Source organism: Bos taurus, chromosome 17 (assembly GCF_002263795.3).
Source record: "Bos taurus isolate L1 Dominette 01449 registration number 42190680 breed Hereford chromosome 17, ARS-UCD2.0, whole genome shotgun sequence".
Taxonomy (NCBI): domain Eukaryota; kingdom Metazoa; phylum Chordata; class Mammalia; order Artiodactyla; family Bovidae; genus Bos; species Bos taurus.
In genome coordinates this window covers 17,114,313-17,136,467 of record NC_037344.1, presented here as the reverse complement: position 1 = coordinate 17,136,467, position 22,155 = coordinate 17,114,313, and the positions used below count along the sequence as shown (strand labels likewise).

The 22,155-nt window shown below is 44.0% G+C and overlaps 1 protein-coding gene across 1 annotated transcript in view; it reads right to left on the bottom strand.

The window, feature by feature from the left end:
* The window catches only part of TBC1D9 (TBC1 domain family member 9), a 128,690-nt gene that overhangs the window by 5,541 nt on the left and 100,994 nt on the right, over positions 1–22,155 (bottom strand). Inside the window, exons 14-18 of the mRNA XM_024977574.2 lie at positions 13,767–13,865; positions 13,524–13,592; positions 8,865–9,105; positions 1,183–1,248; positions 308–394 (exon numbers count right to left, since the gene is read on the bottom strand). Of these exons, the coding sequence (XP_024833342.1) occupies positions 308–394; positions 1,183–1,248; positions 8,865–9,105; positions 13,524–13,592; positions 13,767–13,865 (562 nt within the window). The remainder of the gene's footprint in view (positions 1–307; positions 395–1,182; positions 1,249–8,864; positions 9,106–13,523; positions 13,593–13,766; positions 13,866–22,155) is intronic.

The window sequence follows — 22,155 nt, the reverse complement described above, 5'->3', positions numbered from 1 at the left end:
TGCATGCTAAGTCACTTCAGTTGTATCTGACTCTTTCCAATGCTATGGACTGTAGCCCACCAGGCTCGTCTGTCCATGGGGATTCTCCAGGCAAGAATACTGGAGTGGGCTGCCATGCCCTTCTCCAGGGGATATTCCTGACCCCAGTAGTTACTCAAGTTCAAAAATCTGAAAAGAAAATAGCATAGTAGGCAACTGTATTCATATACTTCCTTGGCTGCCTAGCTTTAGGGGCAACTTGGTTTCCAACAACAGAGGGCTCTGTAGAACAAAAACAGAGTGGGCCTGATGAGAAAAAGTCACTTACCATGTGTGCATTCTGGGGTGATGTCTTCAAAGAAGTACTGAGTCGCTTCAAAAGCAGAATCCGGCTCGTCTTGATCAGAGGATGGCTCTGGAGAGAGAGGAGAGACACTTCTCATATTGGCAGGGCCATGACTCAGTGAAAGTGTGCTTTAATTATTAAAGAAGTGACACAGGGGAGTCACAGCATTGAGGGGCCTGGAAAACCGGCAGCCTCAAAAACCTTACGGGAGAGGGGCTCCCTCCATTTCTAACTCCATCTTCCTTTATAACAACCCCTAACCAAAGGGTCTCTTCACGTTTTCCTTTTTTGGAAACTTTCCTAAATCCTATGGAATGATGCTTTAAGGAACCGAATTTTAGATAATTCCCAAATCTATAGTTTTATTCTATCTCTATCCTTAGAGCTAATCCCCCTTCCTTCCTCCCTCCCTCTCCCTCTACTTTGTCTCTCCCTCTACTTTGTCTCTCCCTCTCTTCTTCTTTCTTTCTTTTTTAGTATTTGCTAGATATTTCCAACTGGTGGCCAACCCGGTTTAAACCTGAACTCAAAAACCTCATCATCTTTCGCACCGTCTCTGTCAGAGGTAAGACTGCTCTCCCTAGACTCAGAATTCCAGGAGTTACCAAGTGCTATTTATTCGTTCTCTTGCAAAAGTCTGCTCTATTACTGCAGCTCACACTTTGGACAAATGAATGACCACTGAACCAAGCACCTGCTGATTCAGGAACTCCTGTGAATAATACTGTTCAGTTTGTTCTTAGTGATCAATGAGTGATTTCTGTATATCAAAGAAGAGGCAAACAGGTCACACCAAAAAAGACATCAAGCCAGGCCAGAGTCTCAGGTACACACGCTACTCTGCATGGCTCACTTACCAGGTAGGACGTGCATTTTGTATAGGAGTTTGAGCTTCTCTGTGAGGTCCCCATGGCATGCGGCACCTAGAGTCACATAAGTACCAATAAGAAATGTACTGTGCTCCCAACAGCCCCACCCCACCCCGAGGCTTAGTGTCCCCTTGAAGCATCAACCTTTTACAAGCTGAAACCCAGATATTGTGTGGGATTGGTGTTAAAAGCTCTGGAATGAGGATGTCTGGTTTCAAAGTCTTTGTATGGATACCATGTGCCCTTGAGAGGGTGAACCTCTCCGGATCTCACTTTCCCCTCTAGGAGGCAGGATGACAAATTAGAAGATTCACCAGTGGTCTTGACATCAGGACCCATGAAAGGTGAGAATTAAAGGTTCTTAGATTAGCAGCTCGGAGAAGGCAATGGCACCCCACTCCAGTACTCCTGCCTGGAAAATCCCATGGACGGAGGAGCCTGGAAGGCTGCAGTCCATGGGGTCGCTGAGGGTCAGACACGACTGAGCGACTTCACTTTCACTTTTCACTTTCATGCACTGGAGAAGGAAATGGCAACCCACTCCAGTGTTCTTGCCTGGAGAATCCCAGGGACGGGGGAGCCTGGTGGGCTGCCGTCTATGGGGTCCCACAGAGTCAGACACGACTGAAGTGACTTAGCAGTAGCAGCAGCAGATTAGCAGCTGGCACAAATTAAATGAGTGTTACTGATACAAAGGGCTTCCCTTGTGGCTCAGACAGTAAAGAATCTGCCTGCCAATGTAGGAGATGTGGGTTTGATCCTTGGGTCAAGAAGATCACCTGGAGAAGGGAATAGCAACCCACTCTGGTGTTTTTGCCTGGAAAATTCCATGGACAGAGGAGCTGGGGGGCTACAATGCATGGGGTCGCAGAGTCGGACATGACTGAGCGACTAACACTACTGATAAGAAAAGGCTGGTGACTGGGCCTCAATATCATGATTGCTAGAGTTCAGAAATAATCTTGATACATGTTTTTAAAGCCTATTTTTTAAAAAATTTAATTTTATTTGGTGCCATGCCTTGCAGCATGCAGGGTCTTAGTTCCCTGACCAGCTATTGAACCCATGCCCTCTATATTCAGAGCATGGAGTCTTAACCACTGGACCAATACATGTTTGAACATGCTTCAAATTATTCATTTTAGAAATCCTTTTTAGTTGCTTCTGGTCTCTTAAATAGTTCTTCAGTTTGATTTAGCCTAACCTAGCTGCCATTACGGGCTTCCCTGGTGGCTCAGCAGTAAAGAATCAGCCTACAATGCAGGAACCACAGGAGACGTAGATTCAATCCCTGGGTTGGGAAAATCTCTGGGAGGAGGGCATGGCAACCCACTCCAGTATTCTTGCCTGGAGAATCCCATGGACAGAGAAGCCTGGTGGGCTATAGTCCATAGGGTCACAAAGAGTCGGACAGGACTAAGTAACTTAGCATGCACACAGCTGCCATTATATCGCCACTGTTTCAATCCAAAGAGAATCTTGTTACTTCCTCCCTTAAAGTCAATAGTTATTTCAGGAATCAGAAAACACTTTGTAAATACATATCCTCAGAGCGCAGAGTTCAAGATGAATGAGATTTGGGGAAAGAGGAATCACAGGATCTGGACTGGTTGACAGGGACAGCAGAGATTATCTCATCCGACCTCCCATGTCCACATCCACATAGGAGAGGATCCAGCACCTGCTTGAACATCCTCAGAGTCAGAGATGGGGAGCTCATCCCAGCCAGAGGCATCTCATCCCACCAGGGAATTCCAGAAACACTGAAAGTGCTCCTGTTGTTTTTACTTCGGTCAGGACCCTTAACCTGCAGACCCAGGTTCATCAAGTTCATGAACTGCATACAACATAAAATGTGTTCACAAGCCAATGTCATTTTGGGGGAAGAAAATTTCCACAGTTCTTATCAGATCTCAGAGATTATGACTCAACAAAAGATGTAGGACTATTCCTCTTCTGACTCTTGAAAGTCAATAGAATAGGTCTACTGCATCTTCATTGCAACAATCCCTCAGATTTTAAGGACAGCTGTCCTGTTTCCCACCATCTTACCTTTTCAAGGCAAATTTATATTCCCCAGGCTACACCTCTCTAAGTCTTTTTCAACTTTCTCATATGACATGGTTTGTACACTCTTTTTGATTTTTACTCACATCTACCTTATGTGTTAATGCGCCCATCAGTCTGCCTCTGGACAGAGAGTTCCAGATGGCTTTTGTCCACTGTGGAAAAGAGTGGAACTGTTCCTGACTCTTCCCCTAATACAGCCTAAGTCTGCATTCAGCTGTTTATACTCCTCAGTCTGGAGTTGGACTACACAGTCAACTAAACCTCAAGACATCTGCACACTGACTCATACTAATCATGAAAATAACGACAGACATTCGTGAACCATTCACTTTGTGAAGGACAGGAAAGCCTGACGTGCTGCAGGCACTGAGCAATGGAACAACAAACCCTCTGTTCACTTCTTTCCATGTGCATTTCACTTTCTCTCCCAAGAATTCTATGAGATGGGCACTGTTATTATCCCAACTTTACAGATGAAAAAGGCCGGGCTTACCCAAGTAATGTGTTCAAGGCCATAAGCTATTAACAGCAAGTGGCAGGCCCAGGATTTGAACTCAGATTTGTCTGACTCTAGAAAGCATAGCTGCAACCACTGTATGCATGTATATGCAGACATACAGTCCTTTTACAATCATTTCTTAAAATGTAAGACTTTTGGAGATTTTCCTGGTGGTCCACTGGTTAAGCATCCACTTGCCAATGCAGGGGAAAGGGGTTTGATCCTTGGTCAGGGAAGATTCCACATGCCTCTGGGCAACTAAGTCCCTGAGCCACAAGTACTGAGCCCACAGGCCCTAGAGCCCACGCTCTGAAACAGGAGAGTAGCCCCTGCTTATCCCAACTACGGAAGGCCCCCGTGCAGCAAAAGACCCAGCACAGCCAAAAATAAGCAAATAAATAAATAAATAATTTTGAAAAATGTTAGGCTTCTGATTTATCCCTATCAATTTATATTACCAATCATTCCCTCCTCTAATATTATTTTTTTCCATCTTGTTTTTGTCCTCCAACATGCTGACCGTCTCTTCCAGCTTTGTGTAACTGACACATTTAGTGTGCCTCTCTACCTTGATAGTATAAATCGCTGCCTGAGTCAGGTAGAGGGGGTTCCTAGTCATTGTACAGACAACAATAACTAACACTTTCTGAGCCAGGCACTGCTGTAGGAACTTAACTTGAATTATTTCTTTCAGTTCTGACAATCATTACTTTGTAAATGAGGAAACAACCACAGAGGTCAAACATCAAGCCCAGTGTACAGAGAACTCTCTGTTGGCTGTCATGCTTTGGGTGCAGGGTTCAGTCAGTCATGGAATCAGCAGCTTCCATTTCCCTCCAACTCTCCAACGTCCAATGACCAGCTGCTTTGTGACCTAGTGGCTTGTTTAGAAAAGCTGCCTTCCAGCAATACCACTGAAAAAGGAGATCCAGCTACTTTGCACCTTCAGATAGTAATCTCTTATCTCTAACTCCATAGAGACTCATCTGGTCACTCATTTCAGGGGGGATCTTTCTGGGGATGGACACTGAAATTACTGACCCATCTTTTCCAGAATTCTTTCTTTAGTTTCTAAAGACTTGAACAGAACTTCTCTTTCCTAGTTGACTTGTCCATCTCCATAGCTGTAATCGACCTGCATGACTGACTACAGCTCTGAGCCTCCTCCCAGAAATCTAGGTGAAGTTTATTTTGCTCAAATAACTCAACTGCATTTTAAGAAGCCTAAGTACTCTTCTCCACTATTTTCACTATCATGGACTGCAAGCCTCTCTTTCCTTTTCCCAAGATTTTGAAGAGTATTTGCCTTGTTGGGGTTTGCCTAAGCTTAAATAAATTATATATTTATATTGATTCCTGTCACTTCCTACACAGAGGTATTTTCATCCTGAACATGTTTGCCAGAAGCAGATTTACCCCACAACGAATTGACCATAAGGTCATTTTGCCATAAGAGACAAAAATAATTACTGGTTGATGGTTACATTACACTGGAAAACCAGATATCAATTTTTGCAAATCCTTTAGCAAGCTAACCTAAGCCAGACTGTGTTTTCACCATTTTCAAGAAACTTATATACCCCTCAGGGATCACATAATCATTTCCTTTTCAGGGGGCAGGAGGAGCTTGATTCTCCTTTTGCCATCAATGTCTAATACTGTGTGATAAATTTGGTAAAGACAGCCTGAGAGGAGAAGCTGTCGTACCCAAATTAGTTAAGAATCAATTATTAGTGCTCTTGAAGGTCACTGTGAATTAGCAGACACTTCTTTTATATCTGCCATAGCTTGGTAAACTTCTAGTTTTGATGAGTGAGAGGGATGACTATGCTCATCAAGTTCAGTTCAGTTTAGTTGCTCAGTCACGTCTGACTCTTAGTGACCCCAGGGACTGCAGCACGCCAGGCCTCCCTGTCCATCACCAACTCCTGGAGCCTACTCAGACTTGTGTCCATCAAGTCGGTGATGCCATCCAACCATCTCATCCTCTGTCATCCCCTTCTCCTCCTGCCTGCAATCTTTCCCAGCATCAGGGTCTTTTCCAATGAGTCCTTCGCATCAGGTGGCCAAAGTATTGGAGTTTCAGCTTCAGCATCAGTCCTTCCAATTAATATTCAGAGTTCATTTCCTTTAGGATGGACTGGTTGGATCTCCTTGCAGTCCAAGGGACTTTCAAGAGTCTTCTCCAACACGACAGTTCAAAAGCCTCAATTCTTCAGCACTCAGCTTTCTTTATGGTCCAACTTTTACATCCACACATGACCACCGGAAAAACCATAGCCTTGACAAGATGGACCTTTGTTGGCAAAGTGATGTCTCTGCTTTTTAATATGCTGTCTAGGTTGATCATAGCTTTTTTTCCCAAGGAGCAAGTATTCTTTAATTTCATGGCTGCAGTCACTATCTGCAGTGATTTTGGAGCCCAAGAAAATAAAACCTGTCACTGTTTCCACTGTTTCCCCATCTATTTGCCATGAAGTGAAGGGACCAGATGCCATGCTCATCAAAGGATTTACAAGCACTGACTTGTTATCCTTTTCTAGTGTCATGACTGTCAACTAAGTATTTTTATCTCTCATGTTAAAACAGCCTTATGGCCACTTAGTTGTACAGTGAAACTGGCTGCAGCAAAGATGTTTACAGCAAAAATTCCTTGACCCCTTTCTACATGTAGAATCTGTCTTTTTTTTTTTTTCTCCTTATTTTGTCCAAAGGTCATTAAAAAAATATCTCCCTTTTGATAGATACCAATGATACTAAGTAGTTACTTTGGAACAGAAAAGATTAGGAGAGGGTCAAAATGTCTCTAGTCTTGTCTGGATTGTTTCACTTTTTTATTTTATTTTGCTTACTTTTAAAAAATTTTATCCGTGGCGGATTCATGTTGATGTATGGCAAAACTAATACAATATTGTAAAGTAATTAGTCTCCGATTAAAATAAATAAATTTATATTAAAAAAACAAAAAAATTAAAAATAAAAAATTTTATTGCTTTTATATATTTATTTTTTGGCCATGTTGCATGGCATGTGGGATTTTAGTTCCCTGCCCAGGGATTGAACCTGCACCCCCTGCAATGGAGGCTTGGAGTCTCAACCACTGGACCACCATGCAAGTTTCTTTGTTCACTTTTTTAAAAAGCAGAATGTATTTATGTATTATTTGTGTAATTAAAAATCAACACCTCCTTCTTCCCTAAAAAAAAAAATAAAAAAAAATCTATTTGCTGTCCTTAAGCACAGAATAATGAAAAAGGATGTGCTTCTGAGACAAACTTTATCTGAATCCTGGGCCCAGCATGGATAAACTGCCTTTCAGTTGAATAACAGATATATTTTGACTTGCTAAAAATGAATATTCCAGCATGTTGCTTAACTTTTCTGAGCCACCATCTCTTTAACTGAAAATGAGGGTATTAATAGCAAGCACACAGATAATAAAGCATCATAGTAACTTCACACTCTTGCTTCCAGCGTGCTTGAGTTCAAACACCAACTTTGCCGCTGTGTGCCTTAGGTAAATTAAATGCACATAAAGTCTGAGAGTGAAGCCTGGCTGAGTAGTGCTGTATAAATGTTAGTTATCAACACTATTGTGTGCTTCTGTGCTCCTGCTCAGTCATGTCTGACTCTTTGTGACCCCATGGACTGTAACCCGCCAGGCTCCTCTGTCCATGGAATTCTCCAGGCAAGAACACTGGAGTAGGTTGCCATGCCCTCCTCCAGGGGATCTTCCTGACCCAGGGATCAAACCCATGTCTCCTGTGTCCCCTGCATTGGCAGGCAGATTCTTTACCACTGAGCCACCGGGGAAGTACAGATATATTATTATTATCTCAAAGGTCTGTTTGGATTCAGTGATAATGTACAAGTTCTAAAGCATCACAATGGTGCCTACGCTTAATAAAGGCTAGTTTCCTCCATGCAGCCCTTTTGAATGATGTGTCTGAGTGCTTTCTACAAATAGTTTTTACTTATCTAAGGCTGCCTCACCTACTCCCCTTTGTTTTTTTAACAACCATCAGTTTCCTCTGGCCTTTAAGCCTTCCAAGTCATTATTCTTTATGATTTAGGGTGCTTTCTGGAATCATTGTTGGCTCAATACCTGATGCCTTCATCTTTCCTTGGGCACATGTCACTTTCAAGTGCATGGACCAGGCCACAGAGTGTAGCACAATTAGAATTAAAATTTTTTTTCCTATTTAATTCTGGCAGCCCGACATAATGCCTGCTACATCCACAACCTCATGTCAGGTGAAGCTCGACCACCACATAGCTTTTCTGCTCAAATATTAATGCAACAAGCCCAGTGGAATATAGGGCAGTAAACAGGTCAGAGAGCGAGGCTGACAGGCAGAAACCTGTGATGCTTGTCGGGTGTGGGTGTGCATTCTCAGGAATGGACACATTTCCTCCCCACAAAATGGAGAGAAAAGACTTCCACTAGACTGCAGAGCTGTTCACTTTTTTTAGTCTTTTATTAAATTATGAAATGTTTCATAAAATTTTATGAAATATATCATATGTAGTATAAATATATGTTGGGACAAGTAAAAGCTATCCATATCCAAACATTTCTTCTTCCCTCATAAAGTTATTGTGGTCTGTGAATTTAGGGTTTAAGGTGGTATTCTTGCAAATTCCGTGATAAAGTATATTAACTAGTGCTGAAGACTATCTGTGGGCTGGTGGCTCAGATGGTAAAGAATTCACCAGCCAGGTGGGAGACCCAGGTTTGATCCCTGGATTGGGAAGATCCCCCGAAGAAGGGCATGACAACCCGCTCCAGTATTCTTGCCTGGGAAATGCTTTGGACAGAGGAACCTGCGGGCTACAGTCCATGGGGTAACAAAGAGCTGGACACGACTGAGAGACTAACTAATGTAGAAGGTAATGATTTAATCATATGATATATCCATTAACTAAAAACAAATTTACAATCAGCTTGCAGACCTTAAAACGTGCTCCTCTGTCCTGTAAGCCCTGTGTTCCGAGGAAAGCAGGGCTACGGTCCTGAGGGCAGCAAGGAGGATTATGGTGCTCCCCCATCTCCCCCGATTTCCCCACCCCGACCCCCAAACTCATGCAATCATGTCCTTACTCAGCCCCGAGACAAACTCTCGGAAGTTGATCAGAGAGTCTCCATTCTCATCTAATAACTGGAATAAGCGGGAGGCCAGCACGTCAGAGTGAGTTCCGCAGGCCCAGGGAAAGAGCAGAGCAAACATGCCCTTGAACTGCTCCAAGTCGATGCGATACTGCTCGAGGTAAGGCAGGCTGGGGTCATGCCGGTCCAGCGCATTGCTGTTCCCGCCCCAGTAGCAGCTGGTTAGGTGTTCCGCCTGCAGAATTGAAGGACAGAATGACATGGCAGGCTGCATCTCACAGCAAATACAGGCAAGAAAGGCCTTCCTCAAATCTGGGAAAAAACTTTAGGTCTGCATCTCCTGGGGCAGTGGTCTGGACCCAGGGCACCCTCGGCTTCTCTTTTACATTTATCTCCACCTGGCCACCTCCCACCAATTCCGTGGCAACCATCTCTGTGTTTATATCCGGTACGAAAAACCCGTTTCAATTACTGGAGCAGGTGAAGAAAGAAAGAACTTCCCCTGCACCATTTTCTGCCCCCGCTACTCCCACACTCACAAGCATTTTAAGGAGTAACTCCCATAAAGACAAACAAATATTCTGTTTTAAAAGAAATACCATAAAGACAAATACTCTGTTTTAAAAGAAATACATTGAGTGTTAACCTGAAGAGGATCTGTAATTCAGGCAGTCTGATCACCTCCTGTTCCCTATGAGGATGGTATACAGCCCAGAGGGTAAGTGGCTTCCACGAGTCAGCTAACCAGAATCATAGTCAAAGCAGAATCATAATGTGATTCTGGGTTTCCAAACTTCTAGTTTAGTGTCCTGTAAACCCCTGCCTTCTGGTCATCAAGGTCACCAAGATTACCCTGCATATGTGCTAAGTCGCTTCAGTCATGTCAGACTCTCTGCGACCCTATAGACCATAGCCCGCCGGGCTCCTCTGTGCATGGAATTCTCCAGGCAAGAATACTGCAGTGGGTTGCCACGCCCTCCTCCGGGGAATCTTCCCAATACAAGGATCGAACCCGTGTCTCTTTCATCTGCTGCATTAGCAAGCTGGTTCTTTACCATTAGCACCACCTGGGAAGCCCAAAGATTATCCTAGTCATCCAGTACTGAGGCGACAAGTATGCAGTCCCTCCTGTTTTGTGCATCTGAAAATAGCGCCAGGAAAATTATGAGCAGGAACCACTAGGGTGGAGGAGGACAGAGATCCAGCTAAAGGCTTCCTGTTTCTGTCCTTGGAAACAAGGCAGCCTTTTTATTCAGGAGGTCATATTGATTCTGGCAGAAACACATGCCCATTCTAGGAAGACCGCAAAGACGAAGCATCTAACAGAAAGGCCAGTAAGAAGCCTCCGGTCCCCCTAGGTAGAGGTTTACAGTTAGCGATGAATGGTAGGCTGGGGAGACAGAGGGGCATCCAAAGGGAGACTTTATTTTTACTTTATTTCCTGCTGTACTATTTCATTATACACATGTATAAACATTGCAATAGCAAAAAGCACTCTCACGCCAGATCGTTCCCCCTTGCCTAGGGGTTCTGAGAAGGAGTCAGTGGTGAGAGTGCAGTACTTCAGTGTTGTTCTTACTTAGAAAAGAGCAAAGAAGACCAGTGTCTTTGTCCTGTTTACTGGGAATTGTAGCTAATAATCCAGCAGAGAGAGGAGTGGGAGCAGCCAAGAGAGGAGGAAGGAGAGGTTTCTCAGGGCAGCTTCAGGAGAATAAAGGCAGTGTGTCAGGCCCACTAGGCTTGGGGGCTGCACTCACGTGTTGCTGGATGGTGGGGGGCTGGGTGGGGTGGAGTGGAGGAGCATGGTGATGGCGGTGGGGTTGGGGGAGGGAGGCAGAGGCTGAGGTTCGAGGGGTGCCCTGGGTGGAGCTGTACTCCGACGTGACGCCCAGCAGCCCCGTGGGTGGGAACGAGTTAGTGATATGGCCCCATAGGAAGGGTCCCCTTTTACTGGAGCTCCATCAGTGGATAAAAGTTATCCAAAGCACTGCCTCCTAACTAAAGCATCCATGTTCCTCTGGAACCGGCCCCGGGTGTGGAGCAGGCACATTCATGGTGCTCACAGCCATCAGGAAACAAGTCAAAGGGACTGTGTCCCTCTCCTTTGATGAGACCCCCTACTCCATCACCTGGGCACTACGGACCCAAGACTGAAAAAGGACTAATTTAGAAAGAGTTCAAATAAGGCCCAGGGGCCGTGAATCACATTTTCTCCCAAATCTGCCTCAGGGTGGCATTCTTTCACCTTTTTCTATCAAGTTTAGCCCAAAGCCCAAGGAGAAAACTGGGAAACAAATGTCGCTTTCCTTTGTATCTGAAGGAAATCCCCCAGAAATTGACTTTATAAAAGACTGAAGAGTCTGGCAGTGTGTCTGACACGGCAATTCCTCAATAAATGTTTGTTCAGGTGAACTGAAGCCAATGAAAAGTCTTCAAAAAACTCAAGAAAGAGTCCTTTTCTGAAGTCTTTGTCTTGGGTTGGCACCACCAACTCAGTGGACATGAGTTTGAGCAAACTTCGGGAGATAGTGAAGGACAGGGAAGCCTGGCATCCTGCAGTCCATGGGATTGCAAAGAGTTGGACACATCTGAGTAGCTGAACCGAACTGAGTACCCGAGAATCCTTCCCATCCCTGACACCAACCGAGGACATCAGGTTCTCTCTTCGGCACTCAGAAGACTTGGGCAACTCCTGTTTGTCAACACACCTGAGGGCAGGGTTTTGGAATGTAAGGAGAGCTTTCTTCAGGCAATATCCTTGGTGTACAAACGACACACCTGGAACCTGGAGGTGCTCAGACCGCAGAGGGCAGGGGCACTGAAGAAGATACGGCTTCAGTGATCTCAGGAGCTTGGGCTTCTGCACAGCCCGCCCTGGTCTTGCTCTTCTGGTGTGCCCCACGTCAGCCTCCTCCTTTGAATGTCATAGCCCTCCCCATTGCCTCCAGCTGCCACTCCCCACTTCTGTGTAGTTGCCCTAAATCCTGGCCCTACCCGTCCCCCACCCCGACTCTGTGAAGCAGATTTCTCCCAGTCCTCAGTATCCTTCTAAAATCTGATCTCAGTTGGATCATTGTATTTTTTTCTTTCAATCCAAGTTGGATAATTGTATTTTTCCCTCTACGAAATGAAGAGGGACTCTTCTCTCCTTATGGAAAACCATATAATGGAGCAATGGGCACAGTGCTTTACATATCTGAATAAAGCATGAATGAGATGGCACACGCTTAAAGCCGCACCATTAAATGCTGAACGCAGCCTGCTGGGGGCGCTGTTGCCCATGCTGCTGGACTGCACAAAGCCATCAACCTCTCTGTGCCTGCCTCGGAAGCAGGCAAAATTGAACTAGACTGAAAACAGATCACTGAATCACCTATGTATTCAACACACATGTTTGGAACACCTATTGGGCAGGGACACGAAACTAGATACTAGAGAAACAGAAATAAAACGGTGGTGCCTCCAGTAGCTAACAGGTTAAGTAGGAATACTGGCAAAAATATTCCCAGCTCTCACATTCTCTATTTGATCCTAAGATCTACTAGTGTCCAACTCAGATCTTTATGTCTGCCCTCTTCTGTTCGTTTCTATACTATCTTTGCCATCCTCAATTATCTTTAGTTCTGGAAATAAAAGGCTCTATAACAAACAAAAAACTAGCCAATTAGAGATTGTGATAAAATTGGTACCTGCTTAAAAGGCATCCTTTAAAAATTTTTCCTGGCAATTATCACATTTTTATCTATGATGTTGGTAATGATAGTTAAAACAAAAATGCTTTTTTTTTCCTAGAAGAAAAACAATTCTACATTGCCTCATTTAATGATACTATTTCCTTATTGATGATCAAGATTGGTGTGGGCTGACTTAGAAATACAAAATCATAGAAATTTAAACAACTAGGCTTTCCCTTAGACATTCAAGCAGCTTTATTCTTATTCCGGCTATGTATCTCCTTTTAAGGGTGCTTGAATACAGATTAATAGAGGAAATTAAAATTTACAGTAGTTTCAGAGAGAATTTAAACTTGATTGCCATCATTCCAATGAGTATTATAAAGTAACACCCTATTTGCTTAAGTCCAAGGAAACAGTGAAAATACTACATGGGGAGGAAGAAGGCTAAAACACCAACTTAAATGAATTATATCTTTATTTTCCAATCTAAGTACTCTATTTTTATACTCTTTACTCCATCTTCCTATGTATGCCTGTTGACACTCATGCTATCCCTTCACAATTTAACAGAAAAATCTAGGAACTAGCTGAATTATTTAAGTGAACTCCTGGGCTTCCCTGGTGGCTCAGTGGTAACGAATTCACCTGCTGATGCAGGAGACATGGGTTCAGTCCCTGGTCCGGGAAGATCCCACATGTCTTGGAGAAGCTAAGCCTGTGGACCACAACTATTGGGCCTGTGCTCTAGGGCCTGGGAGCCGCACATACTGAAGTCCAAGTGCCCTAGAGCTCTTGCTTCATAAGAGAGGCCGACGCAAAGAAAGCCCATACGCCGCAACTAGAGAGCGGCCCCACCCCCCGCAACTAAAGCAAAGCCCACAAAGCGATGAAGACCCAGTGCAGCCAAAAATTAGGAAAAAAAAAAAGTGAACTCTTTCACTCCCTTGAATGTACATGAATTTTCTTTGAAACTCACCTTGAAAAGAGCATAAAGTTCTTCTAGTTCATCAGTGGTAAAGGAAGTTTCGGTCACAATGGTTCGTACCTTATATAAAAAGAATAACACAATGACTTTCACAAACTCAAAAATATCATAATGGGAAACTTCCTGATTGTTTTCTTTTCAATCCGCTTAGTCTGTCAAGCAGGAATTGGAGTCAGTGGGAATACAAGGAAGGATGGGAACAGAAGGCCACATGCCATTTCTCAAAAGACTCACCACATTCCGTTTTGTAGTATCTTCCAGCGTCTGGATCACCTTTAGTCTCTGTTTAAATCTCATCTGCTCAATCAAATCTGCCCGGATAGTTCCAAATTTCTGGAAAAAAACAATACTGGTATTTCTGAGAAATCTGCTGAAGTCCTTGGTATCATGTCTGCAGGACCGATGGAGACAAATCCTGACACCATGAGAAATTTCTTGCCAAATAACAGGGCTCTTAGACTATACCATCATTTACTGTATGTCCTTTGTTTATTTTGAAGCCATTTAACAATCTTAAATAAATAACAGAAAATTCTCATGCTTCTTAACATTGAAGTAAATCTCAAAGCCAAATCAGTCTTTCTCAAATCAAAAGTTCATATGGAAAAAAAAAGTGAAAGTGTTGCTCAGTTGTGTTTGACTCGTTGTGACCTCATGGACTATAGCCCGCCAGCTCCTGTCCATGGAATTCTCCACGCAAGAATACTGGAGTGGCTAGCCATTCCCTTCTCCAGGGGATTTTCCTGACCCACAGATTGAACCTGTGTCTCCTGCATTGCAGGCAGATTCTTTACCATCTGAATCACCAGGGAAGCCCAGTTCATAAGAAAGGAAAGGGTTAAGTAAGGCTATAGAGACCCTTTATGGATGAAATAAGGCTAACTACTCAACAGGGAGGTTGTAGGAAATGTTGGGAGTGTGGCTTCCTGTTCTGATCTCTAGTTCAATAGCATTTGTCTCTCGATGGCAGACACCCAGTACTAGCCACCTTTCGCAACCCAAGAAGCCTAACATTGCCTGAATGTTTGGGGTGTTAGCACTGGGGAGAAGTCTTGGAGAGGAAATGCATATGACTTCCCTCTACATTCCTTTGCTACCTCTTATAAATCTATAATGATTTCAAAATAAAAGTGGTTTTGGAGGATTTGTTTTGTTTCTGGAAGTTATGGTGTAACATTTTACAACAGAAAAAGATGAAGCAATCTGAAAAGTAAGTGACAATCAGGGACCTGAGAAATTCCCTCTGAGTTTAAGAATACTATTGGCATATACAGAGAGCACTGACTTTTGAAATCATGCTTGTCACACAGACTGGACGTTGGCTCATCAATACCCATATGTCTGTTCTCCCTGCATGTACAGAATTCAAAATTTCAGCCGAGCACCCAGATGCTCAGCAAAAGAATACATTTCCCAGCGTCCCCTGCAGCTTCTCGTGCTGGGTGACTAGATTCTGGCCAACAGGATGTGAGTAGAAGTGACGTTGTTCAGTTACTCGGTAGTGTCCGACTCTTTGTGACCCCACGGATTGCAGCGCTCTAGGCTTCCCTGTCCTTCACTATCTCCTGGAGTTTGCTCATTGAGTTGATGATGCCATCCAACCACCTCATCCTCTGTCCCCCCGCTTCTCCTTTGCCCTCAATCCTTCCCAGCATCAGGGTCTTTTCCAGTGAGTAAGCTCTTGAGTGCCCATTAAAGGAAAGAGACACACCCATCCTATCTCCTTCCTCTTTCCTCAAGAGTGGATTAGAAGGGGAGGGAGGTGGGAAGGAGGTTCAAGAGGGAGGGTACATATGTACACCTAAGGCTGATTCATGTTGATATTTGGCAGAAACCAACACAATTCTGTAGAGCGATTATCCTTCAATTAAAAAATAAATTAAAAAAAAGAGTGGATTAGAAAGAGCCTGGGCCCCTGATACCCAGTAATCCAAGTCTATGCACCAACCAGTAACACTGAAGAAGCTGAAGTTGATCGGTTCTATGAAGACCTACAAGACCTTTTAGAACTAACACCCAAAAAAGATGTCCTTTTCATTATAGGGGACTGGAATGCAAAAGTAGGAAGTCAAGAAACACCTGGAGTAACAGGCAAATTTGGCCTTGGAATATGGAATGAAGCAGGGCAAAGACTAATAGAGTTTTGCCAAGAAAATGCACTGGTCATAGCAAACATCCTCTTCCAACAACATAAGAGAAGACTCCACACATGGACATCACCAGATGGTCAACAAGGAAATCAGATTGATTATATTCTTTGCAGCCAAAGATGGAGAAGCTCTATACAACAAAAACAAAACCAGGAGCTGACTGTGGCTCAGATCATGAACTCCTCATTGCCAAATTCAGACTGAAATTGAAGAAAGTAGAGAAAACCACTAGACCATTTAGGTATGACCTAAATCAAATCCCTTATGATTATACAGTGGAAGTGACAAATAGATTTAAGGGACTAGATCTGATAGAGTGCCTGATGAACTATGGAATGAGGTTCGTGACATTGTACAGGAGACAGGGATCAAGACCATCCCCATGGAAAAGAAATGCAAAAAAGCAAAATGGCTGTCTGGGGAGGTCTTACAAATAGCTGTGAAACGAAGAGAAGTGAAAAGCAAAGGAGAAAAGGAAAGATACAAGCATCTGAATGCAGAGTTCCAAAGAATAGGAAGGAGAGATAAGAAAACCTTATCAGCGATCAATGCAAAGAAATAGAGGAAAACAATAGAATGGGAAAGACTAGAGATCTCTTCAAGAAAATTAGAGATACCAAGGGAACATTTCATGCAAAGATGGGTTCGATAAAGGACAGAAATGGTATGGACCTAACAGAAGCAGAAGATATTAAGAAGAGGTGGCAAGAATACACAGAAGAACTGTACAAAAAAGATATTCATGACCCAGATAATCACTATGGTGTGATCACTGACCTAGAGCCAGACATCCTGGAATGTGAAGTCAAGTGGGCCTTAGAAAACATCACTACGAACAAAGCTAGTGGAGGTGATGGAATTCCAGTAGAGCTATTCCAAATCCTGAAAGATGATGCTGTGAAAGTGCTGCACTCAATATGCCAGCAAATTTGGAAAACTCAGCAGTGGCCACAGGACTGGAAAAGGTCAGTTTTCATTCCAATCCCAAAGAAAGGCAATGCCAAAATGCTCAAACTACTGCACAATTGCACTCATCTCACATGCTAGTAAAGTAATGCTCAAAATTCTCCAAGCCAGGCTTCAGCAATACGTGAACCATGAACTTCCAGATGTTCAAGCTGGTTTTAGAAAAGGCAGAGGAACAGAGATCAAATTGCCAACATCCACTGGATCATTGAAAAAGCAAGAGAGTTCCAGAAAAACATCTATTTCTGCTTTATTGACTATGCCAAAGCCTTTGACTGTGTGGATCACAATAAACTGTGGAAAATTCTGAAAGAGATGGGAATACCAGACCACCTGACCTGCCTCTTGAGAAATCTGTATGCAGGTCAGGAGGCAACAGTTAGAACTGGACATGGAACAACAGACTGGTTTCAAATAGGAAAAGGAGTACGTCAAGGCTGTATATTGTCACCCTGTTTATTTAACTTATATGCAGAGTACATCATGAGAAACGCTGGACTGGAAGAAACACAAGCTGGAATCAAGATTGCCGGGAGAAATATCAATAACCTCAGATATGCAGATGACACCACCCTTATGGCAGAAAGTGAAGAGGAACTACAAAGCCTCTTGATGAAAGTGAAAGTGGAGAGTGAAAAAGTTGGCTTAAAGCTCAACATTCAGAAAACGAAGATCATGGCATCTGGTCCCATCACTTCATGGGAACTAGATGGGGAAACAGTGGAAGCAGTGTCAGACTTTATTTTTTTGGGCTCCAAAATCACTGCAGATGGTGACTGCAGCCATGAAATTAAGACAGTTACTCCTTGGAAGAAAAGTTATGACCATCCTAGATAGCATATTCAAAAGCAGAGACATTACTTTGCCAACAAAGGTCCGTCTAGTCAAGGCTATGGTTTTTCCAGTAGTCATGTATGGATGTGAGAGTTGGACTGTGCAGAAGGCTGAGCACCGAAGAACTGATGCTTTTGAACTGTGGTGTTGGAGAAGACTCTTGAGAGTCCCTTAGACTGCAAGGAGATCCAACCAGTCCATTCTGAAGATCAGCCCTGGGATTTCTTTGGAAGGAATGATGCTAAAGCTGAAACTCCAGTACTTTGGCCACCTCATTCGAAGAGCTGACTCATTGGAAAAGCCTCTGATGCTGGGAGGGATTGGGGGCAGGAGGAGAAGGGGACGACAGAGGATGAGATGGCTGGATGGCATCACTGACTCGAAGGACCTGAGTCTGAGTGAACTCCGGGAGTTGGTGATGGACAGGAAGGCCTGGCGTGCTGTGATTCATGGGGTCGCAAAGAGTCGGACATGACTGAGCGACTGAACTGAAAAGAACTGGGCCCCTGATGCCACTGAGCTCCACACCAGTCCTGAACTCCATAAGTAAACTCAAAGCAAGAGAAAATCGAATTTCTGTCTTAACTCTATTCTGGGGTCTATGGTTACAACAGCCAAACTTGTGTTCCAACAAACACAAGAGCTAAAAGTTACAAACTGATTAAGTGCTCGGCATAAACTGCATGTTTTGTTTAAATTCCATTTAATTCCTTTCTCCTGGTTCTATTTATGCCTTACCGGCTACTCTTTTTCTGTCACATCGTCTCTATCTTGAATCCCTGGGGAGCTCCAGGGCTCAGTCTTTAGACCTCTACACACCCACATCCTAGGGACTCCCCTCACTGTTTGCGACTTCTATTGTTCACACCCTGGTCCAAACCACTGTTGTCTCTCTCAGAGGCTTAAAAAAAAACACAGTGTGACGGTTGAGAGTTAAGTTTCACTGGGTACAAAATGAGGGCTATAGCCTGGGAGACAACATTTCAGATAGCGCTGAGAAACTGCTCCTAAGAGGTAGGGGGAAGGTCAGTATATTTCATTTCAGTGACGGGGGAGTACATGCAATCAAGCATATATTTTTTTGCAGAAAGTTTCTGCTAGTCTCACAAAGGTGATAAAGTCATGTGGAGCAGCCATCACCGTGATGGAATGTAGTGCTTTTCCAGATATGAGATGCATGAATTTGGCTCCTAAAATCAGCTCCTGAAAATATCTGACCTGTTTTGCCAGTTTCCCAGAGCACAGAGTGCCTCATTTCTGCCCTCCACCCTGAACTCCTTTCAAGTGTTGAAGGTCAGCAGCTGCAGCAGCTCACAATTTAATCCTTGCAGAGGCAGATGGCAAGTGTGTGTGTGTGTGTGTGTGTGTGTGTGTGTCCAACTCCTGTGGCCCCATAGACGGTAGCCCACCAGGCTCCTCTGTCCGTGGGATTCTCCAGGCAAGAATACTGGAGTGGGTTGCCATTTCCTCCACCAGGGATCTTCCTAACCCAGGGTTGAATGCACATCAGCTGCATTGGCAGGGAGATTTTTTTTTTTTTTTAACCACTAAGCCATCTGGGACGTGGTTTTAGAAGTGGTCCTTCTAAAACCTGAGCCTTGACACTACTCTCTTGCTCACAACTCCAGAGTTCTCACAGCTCACTTGGAGTCAAATTCCAGGTCTCACCAATGATTCCAAGCCCTATACCCCTCCCCCTCCCTCAGCTACCTCTCTGGTCAGCTGCCAACACCTTTTCTCACCGCCACAGACACGGTGGCCTCTTATTGCTCCTCTTTACGAGGAGCAGTAATTATGGCAGTTCCACTGCCAGCCAGGGCCTGTGCAGCAGCCCCTTCTCTGCCTGGAAATCGTTTCCTTCGGACACAACTTGCTGGCTCCCCCAGGTCATTTGTGTCTCTGCTAGATGTCACTTCACAGACACACAAACCCAAGAGAAACAGCACGTGCCCACCCTTTTAACCTGCATTCTTTCTTACTTGACTCTGCCATGGCCTGCCTCTCATCCCTCACTATGAGGGCACAGACTGTGTCCTCCAGAACGGAGGACAGATACTGATTCTAAGCAAGTGCTCAACAGGTATTTACTGGACACACTGAATCCTGGGGATAATTTCAGGAAGTAAATGCTCTTCCTAGCTCCATTTCAGAGACGAGGGAACAGAAGCTTAACAAAAATCATCAACTTGCCCAAGTTCACAGAGCTGTGGTGGTAAAGCCCAGTTTGAACACAGGCTGTCTGATTCTAGAATCTGTACCCTTGGAAGAATCGCCAGGGGTTCATCTCCCTGACTTGCTGCAGAGAACAGTCAGTGTTCAATAAGGTCTTGAGTTGCCAGATTCAGTGAATAAAATATAGGAGATACAGGATGTCCAGTTAAACCTTTAACTCAGATAAATAAGAGTGATCATTTCAGTATGTCCCACGCAATGTCAGTCTTTTCTGTATCTTATCTGACAACACCAGAAATGGTATCTCTCTACAGGTTGTTCCACATGGTGGACTCTGAACCATATAATTGATAATTTCCCCAAATTGGAGTCAACAGTGAAAAACCCTACCCTTCTAATGCTTTCTATTTCTATCTATTCAGTATGTTTTTCCTGTTTTGAATGAGAATTGCCTTTCGACTCAGGTGTTCCTTCCCTATAGTTAAGAGTATACTGACATCTTAGAACTTAGACCAGTTACTTAGAACTTTCATCACTTAATATAATTGGACGGTCTTGATCTACAAATGCAGGGTTTATGGATGAATTTTCCCATCTCCAGAGAAGTGTCTTCTCCAGACCAAGTCAGAATCCTCTCCACTCTAAAGAAAGATATGGCAATGACCGCCACTTAGAAGTCAGAATTCACAAGTTGTTAGTAGGAGCTGCCACTAGTGATGAAAAATGTCATACTTAATTCACTCTGGGTTAAGTCCTCAGGTGGGATTAAAACTCCTAAGAAAGGTAACTGTTTTGATCCTCACAGAAGAATGGAAAGCATCCTCTACAGAGCTCACGCTGAGGATGGAGGGGTGGGTTTACCTCAAACCAGGACACAGTGTGCTTTTGATCAACCAAGAGACATTACCTATGAGACAGAAGGAAACTATTCTTGCACTGCAACTGGCAGGGACATTAACGATGACATGTCATTGGTCATCCTTACAGTAACCTTGTGAGTTAGTACTGTTACTTCCATGTCAGATGAGAAAACTGAGGTTCAGAGAGGTTCTATGAGCTACCCAGAGTCCCACAGGGGCTGCACTGCAATTTAAGGTTCAGTCATTGGTTTTATAACTCCACCACCTACTTTTCCAGCATTCTAGAAAAGGGTTCCAGATAGGTTCTTCTTTGTCTTTGGGTAGAAGAGAACGTAAATTTTGGAGCTAGACAAAATTTGATTCAAATTCATTTTCTTTTACTAATTATCTGTGTGACTTTGGGCAATTCAGTCAAGTCTTCTGAATCATAGTTTCTTCCTCTGCACAAGGAGACCCCAAAACTGTCCTTGTAGATTGCCCTTAGAGATAAAGATACATTAATATAAAGTACTGGTAACAGTAACTCACAGTAAACATTGGCTTGGTGATCTCTACAAATTGCTAAAAAACAAGTTGGGTTTCTCAGGTGGCTTAGTGGTAAAAAATCCACCTGCCGGTGCAGGAGGCACAGGTTCTATCCTTGGGTTAGGAAGATCCCCCCTGGAGAAGGAAAGGGCAACCCACTCCAGTATCCTTGCTTGGAAAATCCCATGGACAGAGGGGCCTGGCGGGCTACAGTCTACGGGGTCGGACATGCTTTAGTGACTAAACAACAAAAAGAGTTACTTCCCCTAAGCCTGACCTTCAAAGAGCCCTCTATATTTTATATTTAATTAATATCTGTTCCTTAACTAGAAATGGACCTTGCAGTTTGCCAGGCAGGTCCAGGGACTGGCCATAATCAGACACAATGGAATACATATAATGGCCCTTCCATCAGGAGCAAACAGTCCCAACCTAAAAGGAAACCATAAACTCCCAAGTTCCTGCCTAGCTATTTCCAGAGGATTGCTAAAGGAAAATGGGTTATGAGGAGGACTGGGCCGTGATCTCCTCTCCTCTGCCCCTTCGCCTTTTTGGAGGGGCTCTGACAGAATGAAATTCTGAAAAGAGCAGACAAACAATGGCTGAGTAGATCCTCTCTCTTTCCAGTGGCTGTTGGGTGCCTTGCAAATCAATTAGTGGTTTCAAGACTTCCCACTAACCAGCCTCTACTGGCCCCACTGACCTCATGTCCATATGTACACCTACAAGTCCATCCACATTCTATCCAGACACACCCCTTGGCTCTGGCTTTAATGCTGGGGAGCTCGTGTTTGCCTCCTGCTTCTGCCACTTTCTGTGTGCCTTGGGAGAACTGACTCAATCTCTCTCAACGTACATTTTAACCTTAAAATGTGTGAACATGGACCTAGTGGGGCTATCGATGAAGCACCTGGCACCTGTCCCACACGAGGTGGGTTCTCCATGAGTGACAGCTGTTATCACCAAAATTAATAAGCCCAACACATTAATCTGACCTTTCAAACTGTCTGTCCTTCTGCAAAAACTCCTCCTCGTGTTTGATCAGCCACCTCCTTTCCCCACCGCAGCTCAGTTCAGTCTCTCAGTCACGTCCCAAGAGTCTCAGACTCTTGGCAA